This window comes from Eschrichtius robustus, chromosome 16 (assembly GCF_028021215.1).
Source record: "Eschrichtius robustus isolate mEscRob2 chromosome 16, mEscRob2.pri, whole genome shotgun sequence".
NCBI classification, from domain to species: Eukaryota; Metazoa; Chordata; class Mammalia; order Artiodactyla; family Eschrichtiidae; genus Eschrichtius; species Eschrichtius robustus.
The window spans coordinates 14,191,088-14,204,840 of record NC_090839.1 but is presented as its reverse complement, the minus strand read 5'-3'; the positions used below and the strand labels follow the sequence as shown (position 1 = coordinate 14,204,840).

Here is a 13,753-nt window from a genome sequence, read left to right as displayed (position 1 = left end):
CTCACCTGGAGGTAAAAGACCAGTTTTTGGTTTTTTGCTTTTTAATTTCTAATTCATCACGGACTGACTCTTTGGTAAAATGCAACAAAAATAATTACTAGAAAAATGAAATTTTTAAAAAACTCATACGAAATAGAAGCCTAGAGATATGACCTTAGATGCCATAGCAATTTCAAGTTGCTATGAAAGTTTCTAAATACTTACTTCTCAATTTCTGTGCTTTCTCATCATGAGCTGGTGACTGGTTCATGGACCAAATATGGGCAACCCTGATTTACAGAACTAAGCCTTTTGTGTGCCTCCACCGTATTCTCTCCCCTTTCTCATGGGTTAGAATTTTATGATCCATCCACTTCACCAAACAGAAGGAGAGGTGAAATTTTTTTGTTTGTTTTCTTCCATATTCATTCATTCGACAGATATTTATTGAGCACCTGCTGTGTGCCTGGCACTGAGCCAGGTGTGGGGATGCCACAGTGGACAAGCCAAGCCCAGCCCCCACCCTCCTGGAGCTCTCAGCCTAAGGAGAGAACAGATGTTAAGCCCATGAACTGTGATGAGAGCCATAGAAAAAACTGGGTGCTCTGGAGGGAGTAATCAGGGGGCTGACTCAGGTCATGGAAGGCCTTTCTGGGGAAGCAACATTTAAGCTGAGAAATCAAGGATGAGAAGGCATTAGCCCGATAAAGAAGGGGGTGGAGGGAAGTGCATTCCAGGGCAGAGAGAACAGCACGTGCAAAGGCCCTGAGTCTAAAGACACATTCTTGCAGTTTTGTCTGTATCTAGTTTAAAATGAAAAATGTATGTACCCTCTGACTTAGCAATTCCTCTTCTTGTATCCATCCTAGACAAACATTTTAATTTTGGCCATTCTATCTTGGATTGTGATAGAAAAAAAAAAAAATTGGAATAGACCTAGAATCCATCATCAGGAGACTGGCTGAATGAGCAGTGATATTCCTTACTTTGAATTTCCATTCAGCCAGTAAAATGAGTGAAGTGACTGAGAACACTGCTTGAGCAGAGTGAGGAGGGAGCCTGGAGAAGGCAGAGGTCAGAGGGGTGAGCAGAGCCCATATAGGAACACGTCACCCAAGGAGTTTAGATTTGACTCTAGTTGCACCAGGAGACAGACTGTACTGAATACACCGTTAACCATCCCTGGCAGATGAAGCAAAAGAAGGTGCCGTATAAATATTGCTCGTTGCTGTCGTCAGTGTCATCACTGAAGCTGAGCACCGTCTAGTGCAGAAAATCCTTTCACACCCATTATTGAGAGGTATCGAGAAGGAAAAGAAAACCTAGACTTCAGAGTTACCTGCTGATTACAAGATGCTGATCGAGTGGCCTGGCTCTCTGAACCTCAGTCTCCACATCTTTAAAATAGGGAAAGTAGTATTGCCTGTTTCATGGGATTGTTGTGAAGATGAAAGAGGTGTGTGTTTCTGAGTACCTCATCCACAGCTTTATATGTTCATTCTTTCCCCTTCTTTTCATCTCCCAACAATCCTGCCAGTGGAGATCAGCATCTTATTTCATAAGAGAGGAGACTTCCAGGCTGGGGTTGAAGGAGAAACTGTCCAGGTCACCAAGTAATGAAGCAAACCATCCTGGACTCCAGCCCAGACCACTTGACTCAAAATCCATCATTTTCACGTCGCTAAGCATTCTCTTTATTTATGGGGGTGAATGGGTGAGAAGGAGGGAAACCATAGCTACAAAACCATCCCCAGAACTAGCAGAGTTCTTTTTAAAAAATGCACATTTAAATAGTATTGAAATACTATTGTACACCTATAAGACAAAGGTAAGCAAAGTTGATTATATTTTCAATAAAAATACCATGTATGGGCCACTGGCGGATCAGCCTCCTCCCTCAATACAATTCCTTCTCCAGCCAGTTGCTCATGGAATTGGTGCCTGTGCCTTGGGGAAGCATGTCAGAGTTTGGCTGAAGCAGGAGGCAGATTTGTAACTGTGGCCTTTGGATAAGCAGGTCCACCCATGAGAAGAGTGGAGAGTGTGTCTTAGGGTGAAGTGGCATCATCTTTACAGAGGAGAGGTGGTTCATGTAATACCTTCACCCCAAATCCTGATGTACTTTTAAGCCGTACATGGAGCTAGTCCTTGGAGTAAGGGGTTGTAAACTCACTACCCTCAGAGCCAGGCAGGAAGCCTGAAGCTGACTGCATGTGCAAAATAGGAGATGCTCTTAGCCTGACTTTCCCTTTCTCACTTTTGAACATGTCCTAGGATGTAAAAACAGACAAGCAAAAAACACCAAAAAAACGGCAATGAAAAAATAGTACCTTAAAACTAGCCTCCGTGTCTCAGAGACAATATGGGCTCCATGGTGACCTGGGAAACACACAAATCGGGAGCTACGGGGGCAGCCTGTCATCACGGGAACACAGGGGTGAGGTTTCTAGGTCATCCTATTGCTCAAGAGAAGCCGTAAGTCTAGATTTTTTGGAGAAATCTCCTGATTTTTAAACAAAAACAGCCAATTTCAGATTTTCCTTTAAAATACACAGGCCAAGCAAGACACGTGTGTAGGCTAACTTCAGCTCACAAATCACCAGTTCGCAGCCAGTCTGGAAGCTGATAAAACCACGTGCTCTCTTGACGCAGTAGCTCTTCTGCGGGTGACAAGGAAGCATCCTAATTATGTGTGCCTGATGCTTCTCTCTGCTCCTTCCAAGGCATCAAGACAGAAGACAGCTTGAACCATTCCCCTGGCCAGAGTGGATTCCTCAGCTATGGCTCCAGCTTCAGCACCGCCCCCACTGGACAGAGCCCGTACACCTACCAGATGCACGGTGAGTGTGGCGCTGCGGCCCCTCCCTGCCGTCTCTAAGGCGCTGCCTGAGCTGGGTGTCCAGTCGTTCATTCGTTTATTTAGCAGTTTTACTGAGAACCTACTGTGTGCCGGGATCTATCTCAAGTACTAGAGTTGCAGTGGGGGACAGAGGAGATACGACTTCTGCCCTCATGGCAATTACAGGGCAGGAGGGAGAGACTGACAATCAACAAGGCAGCAAATAGACGGCTAATTTCGGAAGGGGTTGAATGCAATGAAGCAAGTAAACGTGGTGTTCGGACAGAGAGTGACGAATAGTTGAGGGGTCAGGAGAGGTGGGAGAGGTAACTTTAGATAGAGTCATCGGGGAAGGCTCTTTGAAGACGTGACATTGGACAGAGACCCAAACTATGAGGCAGAACCAGCCATGTGCAGACCTATGGGAAGAGCATTCCAGGCAGAGGGAAGAGCCGTTGCAAAAGCTGTATGGAGGGAAGTGTCTTAATGTGTTCGAGGCACAGAATAGGAGCCAGTGGGGCGGAAGCAGGGTCAGGGGGATGTGAGAGGAGAGAGCCTTGGGGAGAGAGCAGGGCCAAATCATGCAGGGCCTTGAGGGCTGAGGGAAGGTGTTGGCTTTGATTTTAACTGTGTTGGGACAGGCAAGTCCATTGTAGACTCAGAGAAATGCCTGGTGTTGGGAATACTAGACAGTTGGTAAAGGAGCTATTATTCCAGGCAGGAAGTTCTGGGCTCTGCATCCCCATTGGGTAGCCTTAGAAAGGGAAGAAACTCCAGTGTGTGACTCCCACCCCACATACCCTAAGAAACTGGCCTGCTGGATTCTCCTGTGCCCACCTGCACTCTGTTACCATCCAAAGGCCCCTTCTCTTCTCTGGTGCCCCATGGGGAGCATGTTGGAGCTGATACATGGAGCAGAGGGCCGGTGGCAGTAATTTGGGGGATCCTCACCCTGATATTTTTTTTGTTCATGAAAGCTGGTAAAAATGACCACCAACAGTCTGAAAAGTAATATGAAAAACTGAAAGAGCAATGACAAGGTGGTGGGCTAATGCATGGTGCTACTTTTCTTTAAAAAAAAAAAAAAATTGCAGGTATTGCCGCTTCGTCTTTTTAATTAAGGAAACAATTTAAATGGATGTCAAGGGCAGCCTTTCAGGAAAAAGCATTGTGATCTTAGGGGTACGTAAAAGAAAGGGGGTGATGAGCATTAATGCCCAGACCTTGGAATAGCTTCCATGTAAAGATCTGCAACAGAGTTTGTTGATGACACCATCAGCTAACATTGACCAAGCACTCACCACGTGCCACAAGAGGTGGCTAATCATCTCATACAAACTTCATGACACTGCGAAGTGTTGGTTCTGGCATAATTCCCATTTTATAGGAGGAGAAACTGCGTCATAGAGGGAATGCCTGACCTGCCCAGCATCAGGGCAAAGAGCTTAGATTTTATTGCAAGCGCAGTGGGAAACAGGTTGCATCAAGTCTCTTGGGGGTCTGGTGAATTCCCAAAGCCAATCCTCGCTCAAAGCCTGCTCTTCGCCATGGTACCTCCTGCCTCCTGTGCTTCGGCTGTCATCTCTGTCTCCCCGGGCGGGCTTTCTGAGTCCCACTGAAGGGAATAAGCTGCTGGGACCCCTCCTCAAATGGGGAGTGAATTATGGCACAATCCTGATCATAAAGGCTTGTGAAGACAGTGAACTTGAACTTGCATTTGGGTCAATCTCAACCAGTTTTTTTCAGCTTTTCCTATAGAAATGGAACGGACTGCCTCAGGGCTTCTAAGGAGATAGACAATGATCAATTAAGTAAATCAATCGTTACAGATTGTGCTAAATGGCGTGGAGGACCAAAACAGGGTGGTGTGATGGGCCATGATGAAAGGAGTGGTGATGGACGCTACCCAGGTGGTTAGGGAGACCTGAGTGAGGGAAAGGAGCCAGCCTGTGAGTAGCTGGAGACTGGACAGCCCAGGCAGAGGGACCAGCAAGGGCAAATGCCCGGAGGCAGGAAAAGGCTCGCAGTGTTGAAAGAGTCCAAAGGAGACTCTTGAACCTGGGTGTAGTGAGTAGGGGAGATGAGACTGGAAAGTGAAGCAGGAGGCCTCCCTGGACTGGGGCATAGAGAATATGTTATTTCTCCTCTGGTCCTTACAGCAGCCATAGGAGGTGGGCTGCATCAGCTCTGCTTTACACATGATGAAGGTGAGGCTCAGAGAGGGGAAGTGACTTACCCAGGGACCCCAGGGCCAATAAGTGTTGAGAGCTGGGATTCAGAGTAGAATTCCAGAGCCTATGCTGTTTCCTCCAAGTGCTATTTCCTATACTCCTTCAGGACTCCAGATACCGCCCTAGCTCTACGTATACACCATTCCCCTTGATCTTCCCAGTAGCCCTGTGACGTAGGTTCTGTAAGTATCCCCATCTTACAGGTGGAAAAACTGAGGCACAGCATGGTAAAGTAGCTTGCCCAAGGTCACATGGCTGTGGCAATGGGATTTGAAGCCAGGTGGTTCCACTCCAGAGCCCAGGCACGTAACCCCAACACCGCCCTGCCCTCCACACTCTCATAGATCCATCTAGAAGATGATCCTCCATGGATGAGCCCTGGCCTAGACCCCACGACCCGCCTCCATCCCCATCAGCCCCTCACAAATGGAAAAACATCTGCTGCTCTGTTCCCACCCTACCACGGGAATAGTCCAGGTTATTTTCTTATCGTCTTCACGGCCCAGATGCCAGCTGGACTTTGTCCCAATTAACTGCCTTCAGTCTAATGCTAATGGCCATAAACTGCTCTTGAGACAGCCCAGGCGTTTTGCAAGCCTGACATATTCCTCCTTAAGTATTTTTTTTTCAAACACAAACACATAGAAGGCTCACACACCATGCCCATGTGCTTCCTATTAACCTTTTTTTTCAAGTTGTTCCAGAGGAGAAATAAACTCTCCAACTACTCTGTGTGCATTTCAGAATGGAAGACGTTGGTTGAGCTTAGTTTTTTGGACAAAGAAGGGAATGAAGAAGGAGATTGAGACTGAGCTTTAGGCCTGAAAGTACCGACTTGGCGTAAAACTGGTCCATGTTCAGAAGCTGAGCCGAGTCCTTTTCCTTTCTAAGAATTAAAATCATCATTTTATAGAAGCAAAAAGAACCTGAGTAGAGAGAGACCACTCCATCGTTTACAGATGCGTAAACTGAGGCACCGCAGCAGAGTGGCTTGTGTAGGGTCCCAGATCAAGCATTAAGTAAGCTGGGATGCCTCTCCCTAGGTCCTCTACCTGATCTCAGAAACTTCCAAAAATTTCAGCAGAGCCATCTCGGCCTCTCCCCCTGCCACAAGGCCCTGGTTGGAGATCTGTATCTGCTTAGACAGCATTACCCCGCACCAAATGTGCAGTAAACGTAGAAGAGAGAAGTTCATGGCACTCCTTTAGCTTTTTCATGGTTGTTTATTTTCTTTTTTTAAGTTCACCCGGAGTTTTTGTAGCTGAAATGTATTTCTTATGGGTTTGATTTTTTTTGTTGTTCCATTTTGGCTTCTCCTGCTAAAACACTGCTGTTCACGGAAGTGACCACAAAGGTTAAAAAGAGAAGAAAAGAACATCTTGAGAGTGTGGTGTAAGAACTTGCTGGTGCCCCGGAGGGGTTAAGAGCCCTGGACCCGGTTGCAGTCAGGCTGTGTCCCAAGGCATGACCTGGGTGAGGCGCTTGGCTTCTCCGGGCCTCGCTCTCCTCACCTGTGGAACTAGCATTATAGCAAGAGAGATGACCCCATGGGGCTGTTGGAGGACTAGATGGAATGACCGTGGGCACATCAGATGAGGTCCATCAAGGCTGGGTGTACTTTTTATTATTTCTCTCATTGCTTCTGTAACATGAGAGTTAAAAGCTGTAACTCTGAAGTCAGGCTGAGTTCACTTCCCAGTTGTGCAGTCCATGTACCAGCTTGTGACTTTGAGCTGAGTTACTTCCTAGTACCTCGGTTTCTTCCCCTGTAAAATGAGGATACGAATAGTACCTACGCATGGGGTGCCGTGATAATTAAATGAGTTAATGTGTGTGAAATATTTCAAACAGCACTGACACAAACTAAGTGCTCTACAAATGTAAAATGTTATTTCTATCCTAGTTTCAGATTTGAGGGTCTTATGTTTTTCCCAAATTCACTTCTCTTTCCTGAACTCTTAGTTTTAGGAAATAGTTTTGGTAAGAGAAAAGAGGAATACCAATTTGAGGCTGTTGAGCCACCCACATCAGCATCAACCCCCCTTCTGGTGAAATCTGCATTAAAGGGGGGCCTTAAAAACCGTGGAAGCGCCTTTTTCTATGGAAATTACTTTTGTATTTACCAAAGGCAGGGGTTGTTAATACTGACCTCGGAACCCAACCTGAGCCATTCAGGAGCAACATGGAAACGTGTGATTCGAGGATGTGTAGGAAAACCAAAAGTCCAGTGGAAGGGTCTAAGCCAGTGGTCTCAGCCCAAGACCTCTGAGGTCAGTTTGTGCTGGACTTGTGAAATCTAGCACCATTTCTGGTACCAGCAAGCTGTGCGAATTTGGACAAGTCACTGAACTTTCACAATCTGTGTTTCACAGCTCTAGCGCTCACAAATACTCACTGAAAAATAAAGAGGTTGGGGAAGGTCATTGTCAAATACATCAAATACATTTGATAAATAGTGTGTAGCATGAAGTTAGATGTCTTCACTCCAGGACTTTTCAGAGCCTTTGCAGACTGATGCACCTTGTGACTCTCCAAGAGAATTCAGTAGTCAGTTTTCCCAGGTAGACTTGAACAGGGACCCTCTGCCCAAACTAATGTTCTCTGCTCACTGGGAAGCCCTGGATGTAATGACCATTAGGCCCGTTCCTGTGTTAAAATTCTTTGATTCTGTAATTTTTTTAATGATGAACATGCATGTATTCCTTTTTTTCCCTGTATTTTAGTTAATTTATTTTTTGATGAGATTCATTCACATGCCATAAAATTCATCCTTTTAAAGTGTACAATTCAATGATTTTACTGTATTCACAAAGTTGTGCAACCATCACCACTTTTTTTTTTTTTTAAACATCTTTATTGGAGTATAATTGCTTTACAATGGTGTGTTAGTTTCTGCTTTATAACAAAGTGAATCAGTTATACATATACATATGTTCCCATATCTCTTCCCTCTTGCATCTCCCTCCCTCCCACCCTCCCTATCCCACCCCTCTAGGTGGTCACAAAGCACAGAGCTGATCTCCCTGTGCTATGCGGCTGCTTCCCACTAGCTATCTATTTTACATTTGGTAGTGTATATATGTCCATGACACTCTCTCACCCTGTCACATCTCACCCCTCCCCCTCCCCATATCCTCAAGTCCATTCTCTAGTAGGTCTGTGTCTTTATTCCTGTCTTGCCACTAGGTTCTTCATGACCTTTTTTTTTTTTTATTCTTAGATTCCATATATATGTGTTAGCATACTGTATTTGTTTTTCTCTTTCTGACTTACTTCACTCTGTATGACAGACTCTAACTCCATCCACCTCATTACAAATACCTCCATTTCATTTCTTTTTATGGCTGAGTAATATTCCATTATATATATGTGCCACATCTTCTTTATCCATTCATCCGATGATGGACACTTAGGTTGCTTCCATGTCCTGGCTATAGTAAATAGAGCTGCAATGAACATTTTGGTACATGACTCTTTTTGAATTATGGTTTTCTCAGGGTATATGCCCAGTAGTGGGATTGCTGGGTCATATGGTAGTTCTATTTTTAGTTTTTTAAGGAACCTCCATACTGTTCTCCATAGTGGCTGTATCAATTTACATTCCCACCAACAGTGCAAGAGGGTTCCCTTTTCTCCACAGCCTCTCCAGCATTTATTGTTTATAGATTTTTTGATGATGGCCATTCTGACCGGTGTGAGATGATATCTCATTGTAGTTTTAATTTGCATTTCTCTAATGATTAATGATGTTGAGCATTCTTTCATGTGTCTGTTGGCCATCTGTATATCTTCTTTGGAGAAATGTCTATTTAGGTCTTCTGCCCATTTTTGGATTGGGTTGTTTGTTTTTTTGTTATTGAGCTGCATGAGCTGCTTGTAAATCTTGGAGATTAATCCTTTGTCAGTTGCTTCATTTGCAACTTCATTTTCCAATGTTATTTCCTTTTGTAATAAAAAAAAGATACATTTAAAGTTACTCCTTTATATTAATTTTTGAGCAGGTTATGCATTTATCTACTTTAAACATCTGCAGAAATCTCTATGCCACCCTCATCCAACAGCCATTCAGCTTCTAAATCCCCAATACTTAACCATGTGTACTAGGTTCCTGTGAACCCATCCAGAATTTCCTTCTGCAAATATAAGCAATCATGAACACAGTCTATTATATTGCATAGTTCTGTGACAAGAACTAACTCATATGTGATTCATAAACAAGGAAATGATGTCAGTATAACTCCAAAGGTGTCTTGGTTCATTTGTTTTAAGATTTTCTCCTTATCACTGGTTTTAAGCAGTTTAATTTTGATGGGTCTTGGTGTAGTCTTCATGATTCTAGTGCTTTGTGTTCATTGAGCTTCTTAGATCTGTGAGTTTATAGTTTTTATCAAATTTGGGAAATTTTTGGCCATTATTCAAATATTCCCCCCACCATGTCTTCAAGTTCACTAATCTTTTCTTCTGCATATCTGATCTGCTTGTTAATTACCCTCCAGTCATTTTTTTTCATCTTATACATAGTTTTCATCTCTAGAAGTTTGATTTGGGTCTTTTTTTTTTTACCTTCCATGTCTCTACTTAACATGTCCAATATCTCCTCTGGCTCCTTGAACAGACAGAATACAGTACTGTTTTAATGTGCTTATCTACTAATTCTGTCATCTGTGTCATTCTGAGGTTTTCATTGATTTTTCTCCTCATTATAAGTTATATTGTCCTGCTTCTTTGCATGTTTGATAAGTTTTGATTGGATGTCAGACCTGTGCATTTTGCCTTGTTGGCTGCTCGATATCTTTCTATTCCTGTGAATATTCTTGAGCTTTGCTCCGGGATGCAGTTGTTACATAGAAGTAGATTGGGTCTTTCAAGTCTTGCTTTAAGCTTCGTTCGGGGGAAGCAGAGCAGCATCTGGTCTAGAGCTGTCTCTACCTAGCAGATTTTCCCAGCACTGAGGCAAACCTGTCTGAGTATTCCTCCCAATGCCCCATGAATTATGAGGTTCTCCAGTCGGGCTGGTGGGAACAGGAACTATTCCCAATTCTGTTATGAGCTCTGAGGATTGTTCCTTCTAATCTTATCAAGTGGTTCTCTCCTGGCCTTGACTAAATTTTCACAGGCGTGTGGTAGTCAGTTCTCAAGTGAACGCTCACCGGGAACTCTCTGCAAATCTTCAGCACACTCTCTCTGTGCAGCCCTCTTTTCTGGTACCCTGCTCTGCGAATTCTAACCACCTTGGCCTCTCTGGACTTGCAGCTCCATCTCCTCAATTCAGAGAGATCAGTGGGTGCCACCTGGGTCCTCCTCCTTGGAAGCTCTCAACACTGGGACGGTCTTACAATCACCACTTGTTTCCTCCCTCTCAAGGATCATTGTCTTTCATAGCTGATGCCCAATGTCTTGGCAATCTTGTTTTTAAACTATTTCCTGTTGGAGGGTAAATCCAGTCACTGGGACTCAGTCTTGGCCAGAACTGGAGGTACTGCTGCATTAATTCATTGGCATTTTTCCCCAGCACATATGGTAACAGCAGCTGAATGCAAAATACATAGCACAGGTAAAGGCAACAAGCCTTGTAGGAATACAGTTCAGTCTCTGGTGACCCGTATTTTTCCTCTGACCTCAATTTGGCCATTTGCTCTGTTTTTGAAGAACTTATGTTGCAGCTTCCCTCAATCTTTGTGCATTTTGCCCTTTTTTTCCATAGTCAACACCTCTGTCGTCTGTACACCCCCTTCCGTCAAGATACGTTCACCTCCTTTTTAAGGGGAAGTCCTGCATTTAATGTGGCACTTCTCTGTATAGTACTTATTTACTGATTTATTTTTTCACTGTGCTATTATTTTTATTGGGATTATTATTGCTTTTGTTAATGCTGTGGTTACTAAGTTGCATTGCTTTTGAGCAATCTGCCTCAACCCTGTTTTTTCCCATAGGCCCCATTATTTTAATGCACAATGTATGGCCTCTCAGATTATAGCAAAAACACTTGTATATTTTTTTGTTTTCATAGGTAACATACTATACACAGTGTCTGCACTTCACTTTCTTCAGTTAGCTATATACCTTGGGGAACTTTCTAAGTCAGTCTATAGAAAGTGATTCCTCATTCTTTCCACAGATGCCTATTATTCCATTGAATGATGTGCTGTAAATGATTTAACCAGTTCCTTATTGGGTGTTTCCAGTCTTTTGCAATTACCACCAATATGGCTATGAATATCCCTATATGTATATCATTTTGGTTTTCTGCAAGTATATCTGATGGGCAAGTTCCCAAAAGTGGATTTCAGGGTCAAGGGGAAAGTCCCTATTTAAATTTGGTAGATATCTCCAAGTTACCCTCCATAGGGATCCTATCAGTTTAAACTCCCACCAGCAGTGTCTGAGAGTGCATGTTTTGCCAACCCAGTGTAATCTAACATTGGAGTTTTTGCCAATCTGATGCACAAGAAAAACAGCATCTCAGTGTGCTACTAGTTTCTAGGTGTGTCGTACAAGGTTGAGCATCTTTTCAGATCTTTGACCAGTTTGTGTTTCCTTTTCTGTGGACTAGGAGATTAGACTTGAAAAACTGTACCAAAGAAGAGTGGTAAGGTACTAAGCATATCAGTATTGAAACATTAAAGCTTCAATAATCAAAATAGCGTGGTTCAGGTATTTGAATAGACTGATTGACTAGTAGAGAAGAACATACAGTCCAGAATGAGGCAAAACATGTCAGGAAGTTCAGCACATGGGGCAGATGGCATCTTAGGTCAGTGGTAAAAGACAGAGTATTTAGTGAATGGTACTGGAACAACTGGGTAGCCATCAGGGGGGAAAAAAGATCCATTCCTATTACTATATACCAGAAAAAAATCCGAATGGATCAACAGTTTAAACATCAAAAGTAAAACTATAAAAGTACTAGAACAAGAATGAACAAAATTTTTATAACCTTGAAGTGGAAAAGGCTTTTCTAACCATGACTCAGAAATCCAGACGTCATCAATGAAAAGACTGACAAGTTTGACTGTGGGTGTTTGTTTTGTTTTTGTCTTTGTTTTGGTATGGCAGAGAACACCAGAAGACACATCAGAGCAACAAAAACAAACAAACAAAACAGAAATCAAATGGCACCCTGGAATGAAATGTTTACTGTCTTAAATCAGAAACAAATTGTTACTCTTTTTCAAGTGATTTTACAGTTCTGTGAATTAAACTCCTCCCGGATGTGATTCTTGTAAATAAAAGAGAAGTGAGCAAGGCGTACTGTTACAAGGAGTGGTAAGGGCTGTGGCACTTGGAGGGTACACACCCATCAGACTTGGGGGGGTGGGGGGGGGCAGGGTGTTATTTCAGCTTTAGCTCATTGCTACTACACTAGAATGGGACCCCAGAGAGGCCAGATCTTTCCATTTTTCAAGAAAATCCTCAAAACTATATTTTAATGTAAAAATCTCATTCTTTTTCAATATTGGCAATGGATTTAAACACTCTTTATTTATGCCTCTATCTTGTAATCTGGTTCCATATTTTCTTAATTGAACTACAGATTATGAGACCAGGAATGGAAGGAGAAAATTCCAAGCCAAGTGATGACTTGGGGAGCTGGAAAGATCACCCCTTTTGGTCCCCACCTCTGATATATTTCACCAGTGAGGCACGCCCCAGAAGATTTGAATGGTGGGTGTGGTTATAGCTGAGTTGGAACCCAGTGGCCTCCTGTGAAGTCAAGTATTTCCCTGTTTCTTCTGGGCAGCAGCAACTTCCAGGCTGTCCTGGCTCAGTTGGTTTTGAGCCGGCTAAGTCTGCCTGGTCTCACTGTGTCGGTCAAGACAGGAGCCAGGCTTGGCATCCCTCGGGTTCCTGGACTGAGGTCAGGTTCCCTGGTGTGAATCAGCAACTCTTCTGCACACGATGACGTGGGTGAGGTTTTCCGATACCTGTTAGCGCTCCTGTGCCACGCCGTGCCTCCGCCCTGCTGGTTACCTTCTCGCCACCTTCACGTGTGTTGGTGGGCTCGCTGCCTCCCACTTGGGCTGAAGTCTGCTGGATTTAGGACAATATCGAGGTTAAATGGATGGTCTTTTCCTCTGGTCATAGAACAAGTTTGATTTGGTCACCCACATCTCCAAAAACCACTGGAGGTGACCGATGAAAACAGCTGGAGAGATTGAGAGTTAGTTTGGGGATCAGGAAGGATTTTTATAAACAACAGTTCACTAAGGCAGCGCCGGCCTACAGACCTTTCTGTGATGATGGAAACATTCTTTATCTGTGTTGTCCAGTATGGTAGCTGCTAGCCACACGTGGCTACTGAGCATTGAAATGTGGCTGATGCAACTGAGGAACTGAAGTTTCAATTTCGTTTGATTTTTAATTAATTATAATGTAAACATAAATGTGGCTGGTGGCTGCCATATTGGGCAGTGCAATTCTAAGGGGTGATTAAAAACGAACTCGTAACCTGGTTCCTGCTGGAGTTGGGTGAGGGTAACTAGTAGGGGGGAGGGGAGGGGAGAGCTGCTCAGGAAGGCCCTGTGGGGCCACTGAGAGAACTCTGGCTTCTGCTCTGAGTACCGATGCGGAAAACTCAGTCTCTGTGCACCGGCACCGAATCAAATCTCTGAGACAGAGTTTGGGTGAAGTAGAAAAGAATAGCTTTTTTGCTTTTCTGGGCAAAGGGGAACACAGCAGGCTCCTGCCCTCCAGAACTGTGTGT

The 13,753-nt window shown here is 43.8% G+C and overlaps 1 protein-coding gene across 2 annotated transcripts in view; it reads left to right on the top strand.

Moving 5' to 3' along the window:
- EYA2 (EYA transcriptional coactivator and phosphatase 2) overlaps nucleotides 1–13,753 on the top strand; it is a 179,049-nt gene that overhangs the window by 24,882 nt on the left and 140,414 nt on the right. For both annotated transcript variants that reach the window (XM_068565671.1, XM_068565670.1), the window contains exon 4: nucleotides 2,703–2,819. In XM_068565671.1, the coding sequence (XP_068421772.1) occupies nucleotides 2,703–2,819 (117 nt within the window). The remainder of the gene's footprint in view (nucleotides 1–2,702; nucleotides 2,820–13,753) is intronic.